Below are 26,161 nucleotides of genomic sequence, written 5' to 3'. Positions count from 1 at the left end.
TTATGTGTGTATCCAATGGTCAGCCTAGTTTTAGGAGACATGAGCTTGATTTAAAAGAGAAGGGGATGTTGACTAAACCAAGAATAACCAAATTAGGGGTAATTTACCTCCAGCAAACTTGCCACTTGAGTAATCAGTTTCTTGTTTTGATGTTTTTCCACTGAAAACACGTGACCTATCAGCATTTCCTCTGTCCCAAATCTGACATGATTACATTAGGCTTTTCCTGGATTTTAAAGGTGTTGACTTTACTGCAAAGCACTGTTTACATGGCAGAATCTGGGTCAGACTTGGGTGGGGGGTGGCACCCGCTCTGTTATCCATGACCTTAGCTATTAAATTATTCTTTGTGTTATTTTAAGCAGAACTGTGCACTTTTATTAACTTGACCAGCTGCTTTTCTGATGGTGTTGAATGGATAAAAACATATTAGGCTAAAACGTTGACTGAAACCCTGCAACACTGGAAAAAAACAGCAAAATATGTGTTTCTTGTAAATTTGCAGCCTTTTCTGTAATTTGACGCTTTTTTGACAATATTTTAAAAATATGTGAAAAATTTAAATCAGTGTATGTTAATGCATTATATGAGATCAAACCTTTTTTGAGCATCAAGATCTACCTAAATAATAATACAATTAAAAGAAGAAAAAAGTACAAATGAAAAGTACATGACATCAAACCTGGCACAATATACTATAAAGCAAGTGGATAACCACCCAAACATATGCACTGTATCCACTAAAACATACAAAAGTGGTGTTGTTCTGTGATTAAAATGTGGTAAAAAAAAAAAATTACAAACATCTGCGTTAATCAGTGTTTAGTAAGTTGGTATGAAACAGCAAATGACAGAAAAAGAAGACAAAACATCTGTTTTGCCAGTCAACAAACAAGAGATGATTTAGTAGTATAAATATTTCTTGTATACTGAAATCCCCCTGCTGTTGTCCAAGCACGTTCACATCATGACTTCCTCACACCTGTGTGATGTTTGTACCTCCTCACGAATGAATCCTACACTTTGTCATTTGATCTTTAAAGCTGCGAATAAACCTATATTTATCCTGGGCGAGAGGACAATAACGCTGGCCTGCGAGCAGGATGATTTATGATGAGTACAGAAAACCTTGAAGTGTTTGCAAAGAGACAGACGAGTTTCCACATGTGAGCTTCTGTCTGGATTGTTGCCTCAAGATGAAGAACAATGTGTGCAGGGGACAATGGAGACTCTGGACAGAGTTAACTGTTTGCCAACACCACCAATACATCTAAAAACAGTACTAAATGCAACATGGCCAAAATACAGTTAAGACAATAAAATGTGCATTTCTTTATCAATCAGAAAATCTTCAAGACTGTCCCTGTGAGATAAAGAATATCACAAGTTTAGAGGTCATAATTACAAATGAGAGAGGAGTCAAATGAGTGGCACTCTTTAAACTCTAAAATAACAGGCAGAATGCTCCAATAAGGGAAATGGGTTAATAGGTTGTTTACATATGTTTATATTTAGCCAGCTGTCTATGATCACCTTCCTGATAACCCGAACGTATCCCCCACTAACTAACTTAACACGCCCAGCACATGCAAGAGCAGCAGAAGGGATTTACACCCGATATGTGTTATTATTCTGAAGGAATTCATAGCGAAAGTCACCTCCTGCACCCCATTGTTTGGTTATAGCTCCTCCTGCATATCTTGAGTCAATGATTTCCTAAGAAGAAGAAAATCAAAGGCATACTACATACTAAGTTATGCTTTATGTCAGGATTGTGTAGAAGCACCAAAATAGCTTAATAGAAGCCTCATATTTTTATTTTTTAAAAAGGTATATATTTTCTTATTTATGGAACAAAACACATTCCACATCTTACTATAAACTGTACTGTGTTATAATTGTATAACTAAACCTCAGATTAGTTTCTAACCATTAAAGGTCCAGTGAATGAAATTTAGCAGCATCTAGTGGTGAGGTTGTGAATTGCAACCAACGGCTCACTCCACCCCTCCCTTTCGAAGCACTACGGTGGCTGACACAGAACTAAGACGTCGTCACGTTTTTGCTTCTTTGCCGAAGGAGATAACGTATTCATGAAACGTGTTCTGTCGAGCAGTTTGTCCTTGTAGGGCTACTGTAGAAACAACATGGTGAATTCCAAGTAAGGCGACCCGCGGTGTATGAAGATAGAAATAGCTCATTCTAAGATTATAAAAACATAACGCTTCATTATGTAAGGTCTTTATACACCTCTGAACACAATTATGTATATTATATTGCATTTCTGTCAATAAAAAAATGACACACTGGACCTTAAATGTTAAACACCTGTACTTTTAAATGACTACATTTTATGATAATCTGAATGAATGAAGACCTTCCGGGACATATTTTGTTCCATTATGAATGTGAGGATATTGAATTTCAGGTATAATTTAGGCAGGTTTGGCCTCAGGCTCACGTGGTGTCTGTCATTTTTCAAGATGAAATAAAGGAAGGACTGCTGAAGACTCACCATGCAGACCCTCACCATGCAGACATACTCTCTCAAAGAGAAGATAAGAGCTCTCGGGGACAGTGTGCAGAAGGGAGACCTGTCCTTTGACGAAAAGCTGTTTTGTAAATGGATCTGCTCTTATCAAGCGTGAAGAATTTCAGAGCCACCTTTGTTTCACTACTGTTGGCTTATGCTCAGAGCTGAGCGTGTGCTCAAAATCAAATTAAAGGCCATAAAGCATGAGTTGACATGTTTTTCAGCAAAGTTCAATTATGGTAACCGATCGTGCATTACTAAGATTTTAAAAGACATTTTGAATGAATGTTGACTTGGATTCATTTTAAAGAATAATTTTTTCTTCAAATAGCTTCTGTCTTCAGAATGAAAGTATTGGGAGAACAGCATATTTTATAATAATTGTACATAGAATGCAATTTTGTTTGTTTGACAATTGACTATTTCTAGATAGTTTCTTTATGACATTTTTAATGAATCTGTCTAAATGTGTCAGTTTTTAGTGTAGCAAAAAATCTTGGTGTATAAATGTACGTCATATTAAAAGATTATGTGTTTATTCATTCATTTTTACAAATATAAATTATATAAAAGTGTAGTAAAAACAAGATGATCAGAGTTCATCCTACAGCTTTCTCTGCCGTCCACTTTATGCAGGTTTAGTAGGCTCACCTAGTTTGAACTCGTGGAAAAAACACATTAGCACCTCGCTACTGACATCTTGTGGTTAACTCAGGTCATAGCATACAGAGGACGCCAGAGCCTGGTGTTGGCATGTCCACAAGTTACCGCCAAATTAGGGCACCTTTAAGCTTTTTCTGTGGGGTAAGATTTATAAGAATATAACATAAGTTTCGTATTACTGAAATACTTGTATTGAAATATTTATATCCAAAAATTATGCAATATTTTACATACAAAACAAATTGCTTCATTTCTAGGCAACATAAACGGTGTTTCTGATGAATTTTCTTCAGATTTACTAAATTATGTAGCTCTATATTGAATATTTAGAATATTGCCGTTTACGACGTTTTATATAAAATAAATAACGAGAGGCTGTTTTAGAAATGCCGGATTATTACAAACAAATTGAAACCAGTTCATGATCAAAATGATGTGCACCCATCTATCACTTTATCAATACTCCATAGTCCATTTTAATTATTTGCACAATAAACTATTTTTACAAAACCAGTGACGTTACATACGTTTATGTAATTTTATACATACAGTACATTTTGCTATTTGTAAGTCACCACACACACCCCATTTTTGCACTGAATGACCTGCACTTCACTTTCGCGGGAAATATCAACTAGGTTTTTTGCATATACGCTGTCGTCCAAGGGGTTGCTAGTAATACGTGTCTAACTTGTTCTCGTGTAGAAATATATTATACAAATTATTTCAAAAATAAATATCAAATTATAAGTAAATATGTAATCGTCATTAACGCCAATGCATAATTTTATATAGAAAATAAATAATTAAACAAAAAGTATTGCTGTGCACCCCTCCGAATGCGATCTGTAGTGGTTTCGTCCGAAGTGGCGCGAAACGTCTCCCTTCTCCACTCCAAGTTTTGCGTTACGCTCGCCACGCTGGGTTGTGTAACTCCTGCAGTCGCTTTTAAAACGTTTCTTTTTTGTTTAGGTTTATATGCATAGTTGTGTAACGTGCATTTTATTCGGCGGTTTCAAAACCTGTACGTCATTTTTGTTGCGTAAGGTTTTGTTATATGCTAACTAACTTGGTCATCAGTTAGACATAGTATCACTTTGCAAGACCTACACTGCAGAAATTAGGTAACTTTTAAGCAGCACGTTTACACAGAAAGCAGCTGAAATGAGCGGGTAAGTTACGCATATTTATAACCTGAGTTTTCGTAAGAGTCGTGCTTGTATTAACTCATTGCGTTACATTGTCTCAGTATTGTCAAAGAAGAGACACGCAGTGCTTCGCCTCATTGTCCCAAACCCAATGAATCCGAAGAGCCCGAGGGTACTTCAGTGGAGGAGCCCACGACAGGTAGGCGAAACATTTCATAGAAAGTTAATCCTATAGAGATGATTGTAGACCTGTGTGAGCAAGTTCAAGCATCACGTGCTTTATACACAATCTGCCGTTATAGAAAAATGCCATGACGGAGAGATGATCATTACCAAAGAGATGGAGGAGGAGGAGAAACACCTCACGGAGGAGGGAGGGAAGAAAGAAAAGGAAATGATGGAGGAGGTAAACATACATTTTAAAACGCAATACTTGTGAAAACATTGTCATTTTATCTCTTGCCTAGTTTTCTAAATCTCAGTATTGTTATAAATGTATGTTGCATGTTATGTTGACAGGCTAGACAGTCATGGCAGAAAGATTCCCAAGAGATGCGCTTCAGAAGACTTCAGCATCTTTTGGAGAAAAGCAACATTTACTCAAAGTTTCTCCTAACCAAAATGGAACAGCAGCAGCAAGAGGTAGTGTTGTGTTCAAGAGACAGGAAAGAGCTGTAGGGTTTATTTCCTGATGTTAATCTCTCGAGTGTTTTCATCTGAAATGAATTGTAACCTGCCTGAGTTGCACGGATGCAGATGTTTGTGGGCAGTAGTATGTTAAACAACCAATCCAAAACAGTTGTTGCATAGAGCCGCCCACCCCCTGTTGTGAGATTAAAGTTTGCGTTGTCAGTTTTTGAAGAACTTAAATCTTATAAATCCTGTCAAGTACCTTGTATTTGCGTCAGAGTGACCAGAAACAATGCAAAGCTCCATTATTTTCATCCATATTGTACACTTAAAGCAACTCCCTTGTGTTTTAGTCTGAGTCATAGAATAACGTATCTTTTATTTCTTAAATGCAGGAAAAAATAAAAAAAGAGAGGCTCGAGAAGAAAGCTGCGAGTCAAAGTGAAAAGGTAATTTTCTGAGACCGTTTGCAAGACTTTGTTGCATGAAAAAATAAAGATTTTAACTTTAACTGTAACTGTTAATTAATACTTGACTTTCGTGTACATGTGTTTTTTTTGCAGGGCACCAATAAAAAGACTGCCAAAGGTTGGTCTTACAAATTACCTTGTAACGTAATCCAACATAGGTTATTTGTTATTATATATTATATTTATTTTGCAATGCAACGCTTGTCTAATCCACTATTGTGTGTTAAGTTGAGAGAAAGAAGCGGGAGAGAGAAGAGGATTACAAAATTGCAGATGTTATGTCCAAAGAGGTGAGCATTCAGTTTGTTTGTTTTAAATCTATACCATACTATTAAACTATTACCATGTGTTACTGATGTATTTTTTCCCCTCTCTGTTTGAAGGAAATTCTCTCCAAGGCCAAAAAACCTAAACTGGAAGCCGTAAGATTTTTTCATTCTTTTTCAGATGATAAGGTTTTGACTAGTTTCATTTAAAGTTGTTCAAAACTACATATTCCGAATGTTTTGTATTCTGTCTTTCTGAAGGAAGCTAATGTATCTGTTACACTGGAAGCTGAGGATATAGAGAAGCTGAGCGACTCGAACTCTGACATTAAAGGGCGACTGTCTGAGGCTTTGCGGGAAAGCAGCAAGCAGATGCTGGATCCGGAAAGAAAAGTCAATGGTCAGCCCGTTCCTGCACAACAACCCAAACTCTTAACCGGTGGGGTGATGAGATGGTACCAAGTGGAGGGCATCGAATGGCTCAGGGTGAGTTTCTTATTAGCACTTGGCCAGCAGATGGCAGCAGTTATTTCCAAGTCTTTAGATTTGTCACATGAACATATATACACAAACGAGATCAACAATTGTGAACATTTACAACAAAAATCGACAATCTTCAAAGGCAACAAAAACCGACATTCTGAATTCTCATTGATCTCATTTTTGGAGTTTGTATGGATCAGTGTAAATGAGCCTTTTGTGTGTCTGTATGTACATGTGTTTGTTAATCTCTAAAGCAATGTCATATTACTTAATAGGTGTTGATGTGTAACTGTTGCTCTTGTTTGTTTTATAGATGCTGTGGGAGAATGGTATCAACGGTATTCTCGCTGATGAGATGGGTCTTGGAAAAACAATCCAATGCATTGCACACATCGCAATGATGGTGGAGAAGAAGGTTCTCGGGCCCTTCTTGGTCGTGGCGCCTTTGTCAACTCTTCCAAATTGGATCAGTGAATTCAAGCGCTTCACACCAGAGGTGTGCACTTTTATACGTATTTGGGATGGAAAATACCTTTCATCCTAATTACAGCAAGAGACGTGAGGTTTTGACTTAAGAATGACTGGTATTTGTGTTTAAGGTGTCTGTCCTGTTGTATCACGGCCCTCAGACTGAGAGGATGAAAGTTTTAAAACAAATGCGTCAACGCCAAGGTCCCCTAAAGATGTATCCTGTTGTTGTGACCTCCTTTGAAATAGCTATGAGGGATAGGAAGTTTCTTCAGGTAAACAGCCTCTCCAGTTCTTCATTCTCAGCAGGCCTTAATGCTTTAAGACACCACTTAGAGTCCCCGGTGTCATCTTGCAGATGTATTCACGAGTGAAACTCATGCTTGTTTTCTCAGCGGTTACACTGGAACTATTTGATTGTGGATGAGGGCCACAGGATCAAGAATCTGAACTGTCGGCTAGTACAAGAGCTGAAGATGTTACCGACAGATAATAAACTGCTCCTGACAGGAACCCCTCTGCAGAACAACCTATCAGAGCTGTGGTCTCTACTCAACTTCCTTCTTCCAGATGTTTTTGATGACCTGAAGAGGTAAGAAGTCACATTCAGGATAGTACTTGATTTGTCCAGTATATCATCTTACTGATTCTCGGTTTTCTTTTTGAGGGTTGTTTTTAACCTTACGCCGTGTGTTTGTGATGTTTCACTCAGTTTTGAGTCGTGGTTCGACGTCAGCACCATCACATCAGATGCTGAAAACATTGTGGCCACCGAGCGGGAGCAAAACGTCCTTCATATGCTGCATCAGGTATGTTCACCTTGAAAAGTAGAAGCTGTACATCGTCCTAAATGCCCTTTGGCATAAGGCACTACCTTTTAAACATAGCCAGTCTTCTCGTTCAGTGCTAAACCGTTCAGTTCACATTTGCATCTTTTCGTTTGTTTTGATGGCATTTTCCAGATCCTCACTCCCTTCCTTCTGAGAAGACTGAAGTCAGATGTCACGTTGGAGGTTCCACCAAAGAAGGAGATTATTGTGTATGCTCCTCTTACCAGCAAACAAGAAGAGTTGTACAGGGCTATTGTCAACAAGACCATAACAAAGCTGCTGGGACAGGAGAAGGTGAAGATTGACTCAGATTCTAAAACTAAGTCACTTCTGTATCATCATTGAAGTTATGAGAGGGCTGTGATTATACGGAGTAGTGTAGTTCCTGTTATGAGTGTGTTTGATGTAAATTATTAATAACAGCCTTAAAATATTTGCCAAGAATGATTCAAGGCCTGTGCAGCTGACGTCAAGCGGCCGGCCAAAGCGCAGGACCAGGAGGCCTGTGGACTATTCGGAGGATGACACAGACACTGCCGCAGACTTCGAGAAATACCTGGAAAGGGTTCAGAAGGAGATGGAAAGTCAGGAAAGGTGTGCGTGTCATCTTTAGTGTCTGAATTGATGTCATGAACCCAAGCTTTATTTTCATATGTGGTTGCTCTTCTTAGCTCTGGCCCAGTGATGGATGTGTTTATGCCTCTTGATGCTCAAATCAACCTAAAACTTCAGAACATACTGATGCTGCTGAAAAGATGTTGTAACCACGCATACCTGATTGAGTATCCTCTGGACCCGGCCACAGGAAACTTTAAGGTAATTTATACACAGGTTAACATTTAGCTTTAGTCGAATGATCTTGCTTTGTATGAACTTTGATTTATAGAGGCGAATAATGTAATTGATACAGATCGATGAGCAATTGGTGGAAACGTCTGGAAAGTTTCTGGTCTTGGACCGAATGCTTCCTGAACTAAAGAAAAGAGGACATAAGGTAAAGTTCACATTCTCTCCTCGTAGATGTAATGATTAACTGCTCTATCGGCGAATCTATCAAACTCCAATGTGCTTTAGCAAGCTATGCACAAATTTAATTGCCTGTTTTATCAAAGCGTATTGTGTGATATCTGTTTGTGTACAACACATCTATAAACATTGGGTTGCTGAGATAACATCGAGCAGCATAGAGAATGTCACAATGATTTTCAAGAATGCATTTTTTGGCTGTTGGTTTCCTAAACACTATGACTAAGATTTAAAGCAACAAAATGCATCTTCATATACATTATATTAAAAAATGTAAACAAAAAATTTATAAAGCATTGAAATCTTTTGTTGTGTGCAGGTGCTGATGTTTAGCCAGATGACGTCCATATTAGATGTGCTGATGGATTACTGTTACCTGCGGGGTTACAAATACAGTCGCCTAGATGGGAGCATGAGTTATGCAGATCGAGATGAGAACGTAAGCGCAGTGTTTTAAGACGTTGTTATTTAAATCACTTTGGTCATTTTGAGCCTGTTAATAAAAGTGTGTTGTTGATGCAGATGAAGAAGTTCTCCGATGATCCAGAGGTGTTCCTCTTTCTCCTGAGCACTCGAGCCGGTGGTCTTGGGATCAACTTGACAGCTGCAGACACGGTCATCATATTTGACAGTGATTGGGTACAGATGAATGTCTCACCTTTGTGTGCTTGGCTCTTTCGTTAATGAATAAGGAGCTGTCGCTTATGATCAATGTGTTCTGAATTACGTTTTCAGAATCCTCAGGCAGATTTGCAAGCCCAAGAACGGTGTCACCGTATTGGGCAAACAAAACCCGTCATGGTGTATCGCCTCATAACAGCAAACACCATTGATGAGAAGATCCTCGAGAGGGCATCTGCCAAGAGAAAGCTGGAGAAGCTGGTTATTCATAAAAGTAAGCAATGACACCGCAAGTACTCATACAAACCTTTTGGAGCAGTGTTGTGCGTATTTTACACCAGTCATTCTATGTTTTTACGGAGTTTTTTTTTTAGCTCTGTTGATGACTTTTGTCTCTTATGTTTGTCATTAGATAAATTTAAAGGCTCAAAAGCAGAACTCAAACAGACAAAAAGCTGTGTGGATATAAATGAGCTGGTAGACCTGATGAAATCCAGAGACTACGAAAGGTAGACAAAGTTATAATAAATTAGAGAAATAGCTTACCCCAAAAAAATCATGCGATCATTTACTTGCCCTTACGTTGATCCAGACATGAAAGGTTTTTTTTGTTGTTAAATGAAAAATGTTTGGAAAGACATGTGGGCTAGTGATGATAGCAGTCACATGTTTGGGTGAACTTTTGCTTCAGGCAGAGGATTGCCAAATGTACTGTAAGTTGCTTCATTCGATACACTTCTGACATGGTAGTGTGTGTTGTGTTGCAGGGCAGTGAAAGGCACTAAAGGAAAGGTCATCACTGACGCAGATCTGGAATTCTTACTGGACCGCAGCGATTTAATGGGTAAATGTCTTTCTCTGTATCATAAAATCAATAATATTGAATTTCATGTCTTACAAAATATTTATGTTGTAATGTCTGCCTAATGTGAATCTAATCTCTCGTTTCAGATCAAGCCAAGAAGCGTAGAAAACAGGCAAAGGATGGTGTGTTTAAGGTTATCGAGTCCAACAATAATGAAGACATTAGTCTGTCCTGAACTGAACGAGCAACATCTACATGCACTAAACGTTATCTGCTGGTTTTATAGAAAGAGTGATTCTTTCTACTGTTTTACATTATGTTGATCACTGCTGCTTTAAATCAGTCCATCCATGTAGTTCTAAACCATTGAGTAGTTTTATAACATGGTTTTTCCCAAATGTGGTGTTGTGTGGTAATAGCAGTAAAGCCACAATTGGTAACATGTAAACACTTGCATTTAACATCTAGTTGACTGAATAGAAACGTCTAGACAGATATGCTCCGTTAAAGCACTTTGAAATTCTGAAATACTTTAGAATGTAGAATTTACTTTTTGTTTCACCTGTCTTCAAAATAAATATTTTCTGTGTTTTCATGGAATCGTGTCTATGCTAGGAATTTGGCGACTAGTAAAGTAGAAGACTATATTGTCAGACATGCTCAGCCCTACATTAGACAGCCACTGACTGCTCTTGGGTAAAGTCACTTTAACATTTCATGTACATAACCAGTAACATTTACAACAAGATTGTTACTCCATTAACATGTAGCATACTAGAACAGTGGTTCCCAAAGACATACAAAATGTGGAGAGGAGTAGGTACTAGAATACGAGTTGTAGCAGTAACATTTGGTTTTTACCCGGTACATTCAATATCACTTATTCAGGTAGGGTGATTAATTCATGACTATTGTTTAATACATTAAGATGCAGTCACTAAAAATGTAGCAAGATTTTTTGAGCTGGTAATAGAAATGATTAAGAATGTGTAATAAAACAGACAAGGTAAATCGTAGGGATTAGAGTATTGCTGCTCTGCTTTTGAAGCCGTATTGTATTTGGTCAGGTGTTATTCACTGCCCCATACAGTTCCATTGTAAGAACATTACTACAAACAGGATTTCATGACAGCCATAAGTGTAAATTGTGGCAATACCAACAGCATGTTTAAACCTGTAGTTTATTAGTTACATTGATAAAGTACATAACACTTCTGCTTCATAGAGTATCACAAAAGAAAATGTGACTAACAAAATATTCATGATAAAAGTAAAACAAGTGGCTTTTGTGGTGCGAAGCTCATGAATTGTGGATATTCTCCTCTTCCATCTTTCTTCTTATGTTCTGTATCACTGTGGGGTGGAAACAAACACTCATTTATTGCAATTCCAAAATATTACCACCATAAGGTAATATTCTAAAAACAAAGAAATCCTGAGGCCACATTACAAACACACAAATGTAAGGATTTTGGAAAGTTCAAATGTTTTAGGTATTGTGTTCATTTAACATATATAATTTGTAATAAATGGAAATGGTGAAGCATTTACACTACACTGCAAAAAATCTACTTTCAATTTTAAGGCAGCTTTTAACTTCCAAAGCTAATTTGATTTCATTTAAAGGGGTCATATGGCATGAATACGTGTTTTTCTGTGTCTTTGGTGTGTTATAAGTTGCCCATGCATGTATTAGACAAGTAAAAATGAAAAAATGAAAGTGCCGGAACAAAAGATGCATTCTATCTAAAAGCAATGCTCACCCAGACCTGCCTGAAACGCCTCATGTAACCACACCTCGTGTAAACACAAATCTACATCAGTTAATGGTATGATTTGACTAAGACCGCCCAAATGTATACGCAAGTAAGGTGGGTGTACCTGTCAGTACAATTGAAAAGGAACCTGATGTTCCAAATATGGTAAGAGGAGTTACATTTCCGTCACACGCTTGCAGTATTCGACCAATCACTACGCACTGGTTAACTGGCCAATCATAGCACACCTCGCTTTTCAGAGCCATGAGCTTTGTTAACAATCTGCGCGTTTCAGAGAGGCGGGGCAAAGAGGAAATACAAACATGCACGGTATGTGGAAAATACAGCGTTTTTGAACCTTAAATTGTGTATACACATTACATTACATCTAAAACAAAGGATAATATTCTTTTTAGCCGTGTCATATGACTCCTTTATGTTTTTAAGTCAATAATTTTTTTAAAGTTAGTTCGTTATTAATTCAAGTTCACTTGACTCATAAAGCCAATTTGATCTAACTTAAGTTTTTGAATCAATTGTACTTATAAAATACAACTAGATTTTAATATTTAAAAAGGTAATCATACCATCATCAGTAGGACACTTCTTTCGTGTCTTTCTCTGTTGATTTGAAGTCATGTCTGTGATGGTCAACGGAGGGTCAGCTGCACCCATGTTGCCTATCTTCTGTGCGATTCTGTCACTGATGCCCACGTAGTCATTCCTCAAATCCTCCATCTCTGCAAACAGCACCTTCCTCTCACCTTCCAGCAATCGAACGGCCTCCTTCAGTCTTTCTCCCTCCTTCATACTCGCCATCTTCGTCGCAGTTTTTTCTTGATGAACAGTCTCCAGTTTGTCTGAGAGGATCTGCTTCTCCATCTTGAGTTTATTGACCATCTCCATCAAGGTCTCACATTGTCTTCTCAAACCGTCCGACTGCTGCTGACGGGCTTTCTGCTGCTCCTCAAGTTGAAGCATATCCACTCTCTGTTTGTTGTGGATCAAGTTCGATTCTTGTTTTATGGCCTCCACCTGCTGATGCACTTTGTCTTTTTCTGTCTGGCACTTCTTTAACTCGGCATTCAATTTTTCAATCGCGTCTCGAGATTCCTTTACGTTCTTCACTTTGTCGGCCTCTTTGGAGCGAGCCAGTTGAATCAGGTCTTTGTTCTTCTCTTGAGTTTTACACAAATGATCTCTGAGGTTTGCAGATTCGGTTCTCAATGCCGATAGCTCCTCTTCAAGTCTCCGATTGATGGACAGGTTCCTCTTGTGTTCTTCATCCATCATCTGCAATGTCTCTTTACACAAACCCAGATCTTTTGCCACTGCATCTCTCTGCTCCTCAAGATGTTTCTGCTTGGTTAACAACTCTTGAGTTGCCTGATGTAATCCCTTCAATGTTTTTTGTGAGCTCCTTTTCTCCTCGAGCTCCACGTTGAGTTGGTCCTTCACAGCGTTTGCACGTATTTTGAGTCGCTCATATTTCTCCAGTAGTGCTTTGAGCTGTTTGGTTAACTTTCTGTTGTCGCTTTTGGCTTCAGAGAGTTCCTTCCTCATGTCTTCACAGGAATGCTCAAACTTAGCGGTGATCTTGGTGTTCTTCTGTTCCTCACATTTCAACTTTTCAGCCGTAAGGAGGGTTTCCTTCTCCTTTTGCTTGCATATCTCCATCATATCTTTAAGTTCCTCTTGCTTGACCAGCAATAAATGGATGAGATGTTGGTTTTCCAAGTCCTTCTGTTGCAGTTGTTCCTTCACAACTTCAAAGAAATCAGGCTGTTTGCCCTTGAAAGATGATGACCCTTTGTCAATTCGGCTTCTTTCCCGACACTTCGCTATGTCTTTCAAAATGACCGGGGAAGGCTTGGAGGAACATTCTCTTGTTGAATTCGACCGAATCATGTAACTGAATGGCATGCGTAATGATTTAGATTGAAAATGTTTTTGCTGATCTGGATTTCTTTCGTATTTTGGTCCATGGATGCTCATTGCTTCTTTATTGAGTAGATCTGCAGACAGAATTCTGTGCAGCGATTCCATCGCCTGCTCATCAATAGTCCCAGCTGCATTTTGAAGCAAACTCTGACGCACTTTGAAGAATCCTTCAAGACTATCCACACCAGCCTGCTGCGTTTTAGCACAAATGAATTCTTGTCCTTTCTGTGACTGACTAAAAAGTATCTCCTTGTCATTGGATTGCATTTCACAGTTGATGGCTTCTGGTTGAAAGGTGTCCGACTTATCAGAAATGGGTCTTTCCGAGTCCTGCAGTGTTTGAACGCTGTCAGGTTTGCACTTGTGTACAGATCGTCTAGTCTGTTTGACACCTGGGTCCATTGTTACTCGCATGTAAACAATGTCTTCACAGTACAAAAGATTTAGGACACAAAATCTTGTTTGGACAGTTGTCCATCCTGAAACTGCAAAAAAAAAATGTATCGTTTAACAACAGGAACATGCAGCACTCAATACAGACAATGGTGAGCAAATTACCATTGAAGACATTGCTTGCTTGTACTATATTAAAAGTTTCCAACACTCTGAAGTGGTTTATAGCTGCGCCAACAAAACAAATGTAGAAATTCAAAAGAGTTTTAAGGACGTTAAGACTTTAGCAAGGAGCTCTTACCTTAGTTGCACCAATTCCCACTGTCCGAACATACTGCAATACAAGCCTACTGTGCAACTCAAATCCTATTGTTTCAAAGCTTTAAAATGTGTCACCATAGTAACAGCACCAACGCTAGCAAACCAAAGCGCTTGAAGAGACGTTGTAAAAATGAGTTTGAATCGAACCAGTTCCGCTTGAATGGGAGTAACGTAAGACTTTCATGAACAAAAGCGTCCATTATTACACTGGCGAGGCTCAATTCAAACTTGTAAACACCAACTGAGATTAGAGGGGTGTCACTGTGCCAATGACCTCAATCATAGATTAAATATCTGATCTTGAAGAGATACTTGACAAGTTACGTATTTTAGAGTTCTGATAACTGATTTGTTGCATACATGCAACGTCCAAGTAGCATAGTTGACTTTAAAAGCGCAGTTAAAAAATACACTCTTTAGCAAGTAACTACTAAGACTTACTACTATTAAGACGAGTCAGAAACAGTTTAAATATTTTAATAGTTTAAAAAATAAATTACAGGTCATTACCTTAAAAGACAAATCAAGTGATAACATCAACACTTCCACATATCACAAAACATCACAATGAAGTGCTCTTAACTTTTCACAAATAAAGGCAAATAGAAAATCACAGTCTCAAACCCCCCATGATCTACATAGTAACAAGTGATATTTGTACACTCATTTACATGCATAAAGCTAGGATACAATCTAAAACAACACTGTACAGATAGGGGGCCGGTTAAGGGGACTTACGGATGGATTTACGGCTTCAGCATTCCTGAATGGCTCTAAAAAACAAGTTGCAAGAAATCGTGCAAAAGCAGCAGTACAGTTTCACATTAAATAACTGTATGTGCTAGAAGGCAAATCTGCAAGATGGAAATAAGCTCTTATCCACTTTCGAAGCAGTAACTTTAACCGTGCAAGGGATTACAGATGTAGTGTTCAAATAGACTTTGCAGCACTTATATAGGAATAAACCCTCAACCCCAGAGAAGATCAAACCTGTATGTAAACCTGATTAATCTACAGCCTGAACGAATGGTAAATGCTGTTGTTTTGGTGGGTCATGTGTACGTGTGTATTATTGGTCAGGGTAAATTATGCTGTAAACTTTGGTTAGAGTCTACATAACATCAAAGGAAACTAACACATGACAAAAGCACTGCTTGTTCACACAATGGGCAGAAACGGCACAGCAAACTGTCAGTTGACCTTCAGCTTAGTTGTCTGTGTCAACTGATCCGTTAGTGTGGCTCTTATAGAGTTTACTACAGTCTGTCGGACGTTTTCTTGCATGTATGGTTCGGTAAGGGGCTTCAGAACCTAGAAAAATAAAAGAGAACAACATTAAGATCTAGACAGTTTCCTAGAGAGGTGCTTTCCTATTCACATTTAATAATCATTCAAATCAAACAAAAAATTATGAAATGTTTTTTCTTGAAAAAGGGATGTGCAATTGGCATTTATTCTGTAATCACTTTTACGCATACCTTCAATAATAGAAACTTGCTTGGAAAAATATCAAAAGTAAATACGACTATTAAAAGGAGACGGTGAGGTTATTTCTAAGATGCAGAATAATGTTCTAAATGAGATTTGTGGGACTAGAAGTGTACAGTACGGTTAACTGATTTTCAAGATAAATGAAGATGTGAAACTGTATACAGTAAACATAACTGACCTGTTCCCACAGAGCCTCTGCTGTCAGGTCTATAGCCACGCCGACTTCTCTATACTCTCCCGAGTATCTGACATACGCCCAGGCGCACAACGACAGCAGCGACACCCCCATCACCAGATTGGCCAGAGTGGCGATGACTAACAGGCCAATGAAGCCCGTTACTGTGGAGACCATGTAGGTAACAAACATGACGGCAAACAGTGTGGCTGGAGTTCTGGCTGCATAGAAAATGTTCTTGCATTCGTTGTGCTTGACGAAATTCGTGTACACCTCATCCAGCTCTGTCTCTAGCTGCTGCTGGTAGCGCTGACTGTACTCCACACCGCCCATTTTCTTCACCGCGCTGAACTGCTTGACAGAGGCGTCCTTGAGCTCCTCGTGATAGCGTTGGAGGTCGATGGGGGCGATGTAGGCTTTGTCCCCTCCACATACCTGTGACAGACGAACACCCAGAATAAAAATACCCCATCATTTAGTCATCTCTCGAATCATCAGATGTGTGTATTACTAATTGAATTAAACCATATCCGTGACACTCTTTACTTTCAGTTATGTAGGCCAGACTATTTTAGTACAACGGCATGGAGTTATTTTCAGTTATACAGGCTAACTCAGCGTGCGTCAGGGTTCTGCTATATTTAAAGGCAACTGAGGTCCCACTCCATCAACGATCCACTTAAACATGTAGAACCTTATTCTATAGAAGACTCAAGTTACCTTCTCCATGGTTCTGCTATAGGTGTCTTTTGCTCCAGCGACAGCTGTCAGGTTATTCGCTTCAGCGGTTGCCTGTTTGGCAGAGAAACAATGAGCATTTAAGAGTTTTCATGTAGGCGGCATTACTATTGATGTAAACCATACCTGCAGCATAGATTTAGGATGTGGAAGCTCCTCCCCTTGATAGATTTTAATGTATGCCTACAAAATGAAGAAAAAATATATATTACTGATCTTCATAAAGAAAAGGGAAAATGATTTAAACAAGATGTAAAATTAACATAAAAATGAAGAGTTTGGTTACAAAATGAGAGAACTGAAATTTTTCAAAAATCATGTTTTTTATTGTGCATTCCAATTAATATCAATCAAACTGCAGTGGGTTTGTTTTGATTTAAGTCACAACAACACAAAAAATACAGCTAACTAACACAATAAAACACAATAAAAACATGATAACTTAAAAAACATGATTTTTGAAAAACTGAGTTATCTCATTTTGGAACCAATCTCTTCAAATAGTTTATTGTTATTATTATCATGAAATAATTAGACATTGGTCAATAGCAAGATTGTGCATTTTATTATATCAATGTCAAGAGTGCAATAAAAATTGCATCAGCTATCTCACAAACCCTTTAAGACTAATAGAGGCATCCAGACACAACACACTCCATGAGCACCACGTTTTATATCGAGTATTCAAATTAAGCAACCTGACCTTAAAATATTCCAGCAGGTCTCTGCATGTGACTTTGGCTCCGCCGATCTCTTTCTCCACCAGGTTCTCTGGTGCCAACAATAAGGGCACTAGATCCTGCAGCTCCTTTTTAAACTCATCATCAATATCTGCAAACATACCGTTTACAATGAGCCTGCAGTTTAGATCTGAGCATGAGTCTGTTTTACAGAAAGAACATGAACCGACCTCTCAGTCTGCCATCAAAGTGAGGGTTGGTGGCCACCTTCAGACCCGGATGTGGCAGTAGGAAGCAGTTGACGCTGGAGAAACAAGCGTGGATGTGCTTCCTAACATTCTGAAGCTCTTCGTGTTGATTCTGTTTCACCTACAGCGCACAAATAAAACTGCTTTAGCATGTTGAATGAGTGTGAATCATGTGTTCAACTGTTGTGAACTTGATCTCGCCTGTAATCTCCGCTCCAGGAAGCGATTTCCTCCATCCAGCCCATAATTATAGTCGTAAGGGAAACACCAGTCTCTGATTAGAAATAACAGTTTCTGGTAGACAAAGAAGAGTAAGACGAAATTTACTCAAAGCAAACAGAAATTTTAGGCACAAAAATATGCACAGCGAAAATGAACAACGTGGAATTGAATACTGGAATGCAAAAAAAATCCTGTTACAATTAATGCAGAAACAGTTTTTCAGAGAATAACAAACATTGTACATCGAACACAGTAGATTTGGTATTTGCTTTGCAAATATGGTGTTTAATAGTGCACAAAAGCCTTTAGACAAACTACATAATAAAATACATAGGGGAATTCAGATTCTAAAAAATATTATTGTATATTGTCGCGGTTCTTCTGCAACCTTGAATGTCTCAGTTCACTGTTTTTCAGGAAATGAAAAAAAACGGTACTTTTTAAATGATTAAATCCTTTTAAATAGTTTTAATTGGTTAGATATTTGCAAATCCCACTGACAAACATAAAGGGTGACTAATAGGAATGAATTATGGCAAAAAAATAACAAAATATGGAGATACAAGGTTTCAGAAGGACAACAGAGATTGGTTGCTTAATATAAAAACATTTTTTTTTACCTGAAATGGTTTCTCATAGATCTCCTCCATTGCAAGTCGGCCATATTCTGTGAAAAGCTATAAAATACACCTAATGTTACCGTCACAATCTAAACTAACAACATAAACTATGAAAGTTACTACCTGGAGATGCTGTAAATCATCTTCTTGGATATTTTGAGAAAGATTATAAACCTGAAAGAAAAAAGATATAGATTTGTATTTCTAGACATACAAACAGTTCTTGGACACCATTGACTGCCATATTAGGAAATAATACAAAGGTAGTCAAAGGTGCCCCAGAACTGTTTGCTTTCCAACGTTCTTCAAAATATCTTCTTTTGTGTTCAACAGAACAAAGACATTTATAAAGCATTTTTTCCTACTATGGTAATCAATGGTGTCCAAGAACTGTTTGTTTACAAGCATTCTTCCAAATATCTTTCTGTGTTTATCAGAACAAAGAAATTTACAAAGGTTTGGAACAAATTGAGGGTGAGTAAATGATGACAGAATATTCATTTTTGTTCCTTTAACTACACCCGTTCTCCTCGCCATTATTCATATTCATACCTGCACAGAGCTGGTCATGGTGCTTAGGGCAAAGACAGTAGCACAGTCTCTGATGGTGGATTGACTGTCAAATGCTCCCTGAGTGTCCACCAACAACACAGCCACCTAGAGGAGCCAGATCAAGGTTAGTCTTATCAGACTATCAACATATTATGTTGTATATACAAGTGAACGCTCATCCACCTTAGTTCCATCAGCCTTCTCTACAACAAACACTTCACTCCAGGCCTGGATTCCTGTGGTCTCCCTCTCGCATCCTCCCCTCCAGGAGAAACCCGTCAATGGCTCATCATCACCTCCCATCCATGACTCAGATGACTATAAGACAAAAGACACACAGGCGTATGCAGGCTGTTTTTGTGAATGCCTTGAACTGACAGCATCAACAAAAATGCATCATGTTATGCATGCGACACAACTGGTTTTAAGTGTGCAGGGAACAGAACGCAAGTTAAGACATGCCAGTGATGAGAATCATCAGAAACTTGCTCTCAGGAATGACTCACTCAGGAAAGAGTGAGTGCGTTTATATGCACAGTCTTACTCCGATTATGCTTAATAAGCTGATATAAGTAAGGTCATGTAAACGCGTAAAACGGGTTTCTTTTATCGCAGAAAGCTCATAAACGGCGTAAGCAAAACCCGCTCGGCAGAGGTAGTTTTTTGCCCATTACTCCAATTTCGCGCTGCATTTAAACGCCTTTACTGGTTTTCTCTCAGTTTTGTTTATGTGCGCATGTACACTGCGTTCCAAATTATTATGCAAATTGGATTTAAGTGTCAGAAACATTTAATTTTATATTGTTCAATTAAACTTATGGATGGTATTGTGTCTCAGTGCTCTTTGGATCACTGAAATCAATCTCAGACACCTGTGATAAGTAGTTTGCCAGGTGAGCCCAATTAAAGGAAAACTACTTAAGAAGGACGTTCCACATTATTAAGCAGGCCACAGGTTTCAAGCAATATGGGAAAGAAAAAGGATCTGTCTGCTGCCGAAANTGTATGACAGCGCAATAGTAAAAGTCCCAAACGGAAGTAAAAGTAAAATAATGTATAAAAGTCCGCTCTCGAGTCATGCAGGATGTAGAAACGTCAAAATGAAAAACTATTGTTGCATATGCAGATACTACGGACATGAGAAGAGCTATAAAAATACAGCTTCTGACCATTTCCAACTGCATTTTTAATTACTAAACAGACTATCGACGATGATGTCACTGCACGCGAGAAACCCGGCAAGTCTCAAACTTCCATGTAAACTCGGTTTTCTGCGTAGCCGGTTTATTATATAAACGCGTGAAAACAGGTTTAGCAGATTTTTGATAGATCCGTTTATTTTGTGCATGTAAACTCACTCAGTGTCAGATGCCTTAATCTGATTTTAATGCATGGGGGTAGCTCATATAAAATGTCATTTTTTTGTGTTCAAAGACAATGGGCATTCGTTATCATCTTTCGGTCTTCTCATACTTTCATCATTTAGGTGTGCAGAAAATAACACGTGAACTGGGGAAATACTATGTAAATACATTTGCATTACCTAACTTTTAAATGTGAACAATTCACATATTTTTCTAACAATAAGGGTGTAACGCTGTTATGATTATCGCAATGCAGAAAAACAGCGATTGTTTTACGATATGACTATTGGTTGAACTGCAGATCAATTCAATTTTTATTAATTTACATATAGAAGGTTTTATGTAAAGGGATAATCTACAGGAAGCCGGTTGTTATCGCAGAAATAAGCCCCGACAGTGTGATCATGCATTTTATAACAGCTAAGGGCGTTGTGGCACGACGCAAAGCGGAGTGCCTAAAACCCCCTTAGCTGTTATAAAATGCACTGTAACCCACTGCTTCGCTGGGCTTATTGCTTTTATAAAACGGTTATTCCATATGCATAGCAAGGTTTCATAAAATAAAGTAAATAAAGTGATATTTAGGCTATGTGGTGCGGTCAGCCGTTATATATTGAGGTATTTTATAACGGCTTAGAACTCCGCTCAGCCAATCAGAATCAAGGACCAGAACTGACCCGTTTTATAATTCGTGATAACAACCGGCTGCTTGTACATTATCCTGCTTATTACACGGCTACTTGCCACATGAGAAAAAAACTGGACATGAAATGTGAATTTGAAATATTTTATTAGCTCATTTTTGCCTAATGCAGACCTTCCGCCAGGAAAAGCCGTTTACTTTCGGTTTTAAGGTAAGAAACGACGTTCAAATGTCACGAACAGCCAATTTGGTTTAATCATTTGTAAATATAATGTCATATACTGTATGTTATTAAAAGACATATTTATAATTAATTTGTCAAAAAAAACCAGTCAAAATGATTTGCTGCATCCGGGTTACCGTGTGTTATTAGTTTTAAGAGGTTGTTATCTGGGGATAACGAACCTGCAAATGTCGCGACTGGCCAATCTGAATCAAGCATTCCAAAAAGCCGTGTAATAAAAAACTTTGAAAGCTGTCAATTCCATAAAAGTAACATAAAACACTTGCTTACGCTTTGTAAATAAACCTATTTTTCAGACTTCATCTTCATTTTTTACATTTTGTGATTATTTACAAATATCATCCCAATATGGAAATCAAACTGAAACTTCAATGATTTGTGCTGCAACAAACTATTTCACCAATACCACTTTAAGCAATCAAATTCTACAAAAAAAACCTATATTCAAGCCAAAACCTTATTCTTCCTTTAGTTACAGTAAAGACAGGTGTAGGAGTGGGTCAGCCCTAACCTGACTGTGCATGTATCGTAGCATGAAGTCCAGCAGGAAGGACTTGCCCTTTCGGAAGGCACCGGCCACGGACAGCACAACCACGTTGAGATCCCTGACATGTTCCTGCATCAGAATTTTTTCCAGCGCGGCTGCATCCAACTCAAACTTATGATCGTCCTCATTGGCTATCACGATCTGGATGGGTCGAGCTCCCTCTGGGACAGGGTCCACCTCAGCTACCAGCTCCTCCTCTACAGCATAGGGTGCCAGCCCATTAGTGTTAGGACTGACCTCGTCCAATGAGCTCAACTCTTGAATAGGGCGGCACAATGGAACATCCTCCACACCGGTCATATCTGCAGGAAAACACAGTATTTTGTATATTTATGCCTTGTACTAGGCACTATATATACTTTTCTGATGATGTGCACATAGAGTTGACTATATAGTACCACAGTATGCAGTGTTGAGAGTCAGGACAGACTATCGTGTCATAAATTTAAATCTTGGCATCATAAACCCTTAACACTTAACAGCCATATTGTTTGCATTTAAGCATTATTATATAACGGTCGAAACCGATCCTTGAATCTGAACGATTAAGATAAGCGAAATAATAACGTTTACATGTAAACGGTTGAGCAAAGGATTGTGGGTAATTTAGCCAGAAAGCATCCACTAGAAACCATTTATTAGTATTTCAAAAATATTATAATGCTTCAATGCTCTTATCTAGCACGATACAGGACCTGCTATAAATGTGAATCAAAATGGTCCTGGTTTGCAGCTTCGGTGTCCTGTTTAACACCTACTGATACACAACTCCCTCTAGTCCGACACTGGTTTTCTGACATTATAGATTTGCTTTTCAGCACATCATAAGCAGCTCATTACTGGAGTCAATTTCTATTCCAGGCGTGTGGGTCTCTGTTCTAACCCCATGCACTTTATACATGAGCCGCGATAAGCCCGGATCCCTTCGGCCACGGGGCTAAATTTGGTCATTTTTTTGCTCGAGTTAAGACACACGCAACACAAAAAAACCACCCTCTCCCCTTCACTCTACTCTCCTCAGGCACATGGCCAACCAAAGCCTGTGTGAGCAAACACTACCAAGGACACTGGAAAAGGGACAGTTTATTCTCAACTGCTTTAAGGGCAGGCTTATAGTCCGATACATCATGTAGTATTTCATTAAAGCAGTTTACAATAAATCCAGGCCAAAAATTGCCATTTTTGGAGAAGGCACTCTGGTCAAGTTTTGTGATTGATGGCCACAACTGTGCCATCATGTGTATTGGGGTTCAGTCCAAATTTCAGTTTATTTCTACAATTAGTATTTTTTCAAAATATACAACCAAGATCAATTCACAATTTATGTATTTTCAGAAAATATGAGTAATACCTGCATATAATTACTTTTACAAATACTTAAAAGTTTATTTTGGTTTATAAAGTTTATGCTGGATACATAAAATACAGTAAAATAAAGTCCGTCAGATAAACATGACGCTATTATCTAACACAACAAAACATCTGCTTGTGTTATCTGTTCATTAACGGGCTGACACGTTTATAAAGATGAAAAAAGAAACTTATTTAAACTTATATTATTTATCATGGTCTGTGCATCAGCACAGGGTTGAATGACTGGACACAAAGCCTTGCCCTGCCTGCAAACACATTTACATGGCAAATTATGCTACGCATATAAAGAGCACCCCTCTAAACCTTAACCAATACACAGTCAATAGTACAACGAAAGTGACAGACAAAACGAATGTGGTGTAAATGACAACAAATTAAACACCGTGTTCAGTAAATAAGTTTCAAGTGGCGCGCGAGACATCACCGCGTGTAGGTTGCATTGCGCGCGCGCCAGCCAGCCCGCCCGCAGCTGCCAAACTCTTTAGTGAAACACAAACTGGGATTTATGGCGGAGTCGGACATATTTCCACTCGCAATCATCTATAATAGTCATATAAAACATGAACTAAACGAGTGTGACAAAAGTGTCGCGCAAGAAGGTTAAAAGCTGGCTTTAAAGTTTGCAACGTTGCAAGCCATCTAATAATAGCAAACATATAAATAACTCCGCGAGAACACGGTTTTTGTACCGGTAAACGTGCCTCGAGACATTGTTTAACACGCATAAAACCGCTAAGGTTTGAGTGACAAATAACCAAACTCACTCTCAAGCGTTCTCGTATTAAGTCGACACGAGCTAACGTTAAATATTCGCCGTGCTCTTGGTTTCAGCTCTGGGTGCACGAGGCGATCCGTTTACCGGAGCGAGTTTATGCACACCTGGTACACTTTGACCATGACCGGAAAAAACACAAGTTCAAGTCTCGTCTTTAACCCGTCATTAAAATCACAAACAAACAAACAGCGGCAAGTCAAGAGTACTTTATAAGAAAGGTCATTTCGATAAGACACGAATTGAAACGAGGTCATCACCTTCGTCCAAGTTGTGGCGTTTATGTTTGTTGGCCGAGTAATGCCGATTCCTCTGTCCGCTGTCTTCCGCCATCTTGCTTGAGTCGCAACTCTCCTGCGTGACGTCACACAGTTTCTCACATAGGCTACTGTACATCTCACACACAAAAACTTTAATCGTGTTTTCAGTTTGAATTACAAAGGAAATGTGTTAAAATACCCAGGTGGAGTCAACTTAAGTTAACTTGAAATATTGTTTATTAATACTGATGGACTCTGTTAATATTGCCATTGACCGACCACAGTGTTTACATACCCTGTTAAAAATCCCCAATACAAATTATAATGGTTTCCATTACAAAACCCATTGCGACCTTCAGCTATTTGCTATTAAAATGACAACATTCCCATATGCAGTTCGGAAGCGTTTAGTAGAAAGCACTTTCCTGGACTATGGTGATATAATCATATGCATGCATAGGGTGCGTGTCAAAGGGTCTTACATATGGAATCTATACCATCTCTTGCCTTGTTTAAAAACATTTTAAAATCTGTTTTTATGGAAAAGTGCACATGTTTTAACAGTTGATCACGATTTTATTTTATTTTTAAAAAAATTTGTCTGGTGTTTTTGTTTGTAATCTAGGTGCTTTGCTGCTTATCTTGACCAGGACTCTCTGGTGGAAGAGATATTGTATCCCAATGGGACCTTCCTGGTTAAATAAATATATATATATATTTGTAGTAAGTTTTGGGCCTCATTCCAGTAGGATTTAATAGCCTATACTGGGTCGCATCTGCCATGTAACATCCACAACACATTACCTGAAGAAACCCACAGAGACCATTAAAGTTTCCAACAAAGCCATTACAAATATTATTCATGTACTCGCTGTGCTAATGTAAACTGACCACATCCTTTACACACACTTACAGACTCTTCACCATTCCAGCTCTCCACCTGTGCTACATGACACATTTCTATTTTTTCTTCTTCGTATTTGATGAAGTATTAGCCTGGCTACTGAATATCACAGTGAACAAACAACACATACAAAACCAAGCATCACAACTCAAGTGAATAAGAGAGAATGGGCTCATTAATCTCAAATGTGCTAAATAAAGGAAACACACAAAATTAGTTAATCTTTGGTTTGGGCTTTTAAGGAAAAAGCCTCTGAGGTGCAGCATATATAGGGCTGTTCTATTCTTAGCCTGGCACATTTAAAATCCATGTGTGTTTTTTCATTTTATGACTCTACAGGTCATAATGTTACAAAATAATCATAGAAATTCTGGAAGAAATGTAATGTAATGTGTGTGTTTTATAAAAAGTAGTCAACTGTTTTGCACCTAGTAGTCTGTAAAACAGAGTTATCACAGTGATACAGACTAAAAATCATTGATTAGGCTTTATAAAAAACTGGCAATGAACAAAATATAAATATATTGCATAGCAGACCAAACAAAGCTTACATATAAGCCTCTGTTGGTGGCACTTATTGCTTCTCTACATGTTTAGACTTACCAAGGATGGCTTTGCTGTAACATATATTTATAGGAAAGTAGATTTCTTTGCAGTAGACTTTTTTGTTTAAAAGGAATTTATAGGTATTATTTAGAGGAATTATGATGTAACAAATATACAGGATATAATAAATAATTTGTCTATAAAATCTTATCATACAATATAATTTCTGTGTATTGCATAGGATGATTTGTATCGTATGTATACTTCTTGTTTAAACTGCAGTTAATGTTTTTCATATTTATTAAGATTTCAGTTTTTTATTAAAGGAAAATATGTAAGGAACACTTTATGAACTAGATAGCATGAATTTCTTGGGTTGTTTTCATTTTGTTAAAATGGGTCGTAAATTCACGTTTCAAAATCATA

At 38.2% G+C, this 26,161-nt stretch overlaps 3 protein-coding genes across 4 annotated transcripts; 1 reads left to right on the top strand and 2 right to left on the bottom strand.

Annotated features, from left to right (window-relative positions):
* The first annotated feature begins 4,030 nt into the window (after positions 1-4,030).
* hells (helicase, lymphoid specific) lies at positions 4,031-10,535 on the top strand. Its single transcript, XM_057342097.1, has 23 exons — positions 4,031-4,368; positions 4,446-4,543; positions 4,647-4,750; positions 4,864-4,986; positions 5,370-5,423; positions 5,538-5,562; positions 5,673-5,734; positions 5,828-5,866; positions 5,972-6,196; positions 6,507-6,689; positions 6,793-6,936; positions 7,057-7,253; positions 7,374-7,470; positions 7,624-7,785; positions 7,934-8,085; positions 8,163-8,307; positions 8,402-8,485; positions 8,837-8,956; positions 9,040-9,156; positions 9,253-9,412; positions 9,551-9,647; positions 9,906-9,982; positions 10,090-10,535. The coding sequence occupies exons 1-23, from the start codon at positions 4,361-4,363 to the stop codon at positions 10,176-10,178; spliced, it is 2,562 nt and encodes an 853-aa protein (XP_057198080.1). The 5' UTR covers positions 4,031-4,360; the 3' UTR covers positions 10,179-10,535.
* Positions 10,536-11,123: 588 nt separating this feature from the next.
* Positions 11,124-14,610, bottom strand: si:ch211-250c4.5 (myosin heavy chain, embryonic smooth muscle isoform). 2 transcript variants are annotated; one of them, XM_057342791.1, is made up of 3 exons: positions 14,336-14,610; positions 12,288-14,126; positions 11,124-11,296 (listed from the first exon to the last, which is right to left on the bottom strand). In XM_057342791.1, exons 2-3 carry the CDS (start codon positions 14,053-14,055, stop codon positions 11,244-11,246), a joined length of 1,821 nt encoding a protein of 606 aa, XP_057198774.1. In that variant the 5' UTR covers positions 14,056-14,126; positions 14,336-14,610; the 3' UTR covers positions 11,124-11,243. The 2 variants fall into 2 exon arrangements, with proteins under 2 accessions (XP_057198774.1, XP_057198775.1); XM_057342792.1 differs by having other exon boundaries at positions 12,288-14,610.
* Positions 14,611-14,816: 206 nt separating this feature from the next.
* atl2 (atlastin GTPase 2) lies at positions 14,817-24,387 on the bottom strand. Its single transcript, XM_057342793.1, has 13 exons — positions 24,286-24,387; positions 21,844-22,181; positions 19,265-19,399; positions 19,082-19,186; positions 18,653-18,703; positions 18,530-18,586; positions 17,889-17,981; positions 17,670-17,808; positions 17,463-17,590; positions 16,886-16,942; positions 16,742-16,813; positions 16,025-16,456; positions 14,817-15,666 (listed from the first exon to the last, which is right to left on the bottom strand). The coding sequence occupies exons 1-13, from the start codon at positions 24,356-24,358 to the stop codon at positions 15,547-15,549; spliced, it is 1,800 nt and encodes a 599-aa protein (XP_057198776.1). The 5' UTR covers positions 24,359-24,387; the 3' UTR covers positions 14,817-15,546.
* Positions 24,388-26,161: the final 1,774 nt, after the last annotated feature.

The sequence above is a fragment of the Triplophysa rosa genome, linkage group LG9, assembly GCF_024868665.1.
Source record: "Triplophysa rosa linkage group LG9, Trosa_1v2, whole genome shotgun sequence".
Classification (NCBI taxonomy): Eukaryota; Metazoa; Chordata; class Actinopteri; order Cypriniformes; family Nemacheilidae; genus Triplophysa; species Triplophysa rosa.
This window is presented reverse-complemented; position numbering and strand designations above follow the sequence as displayed.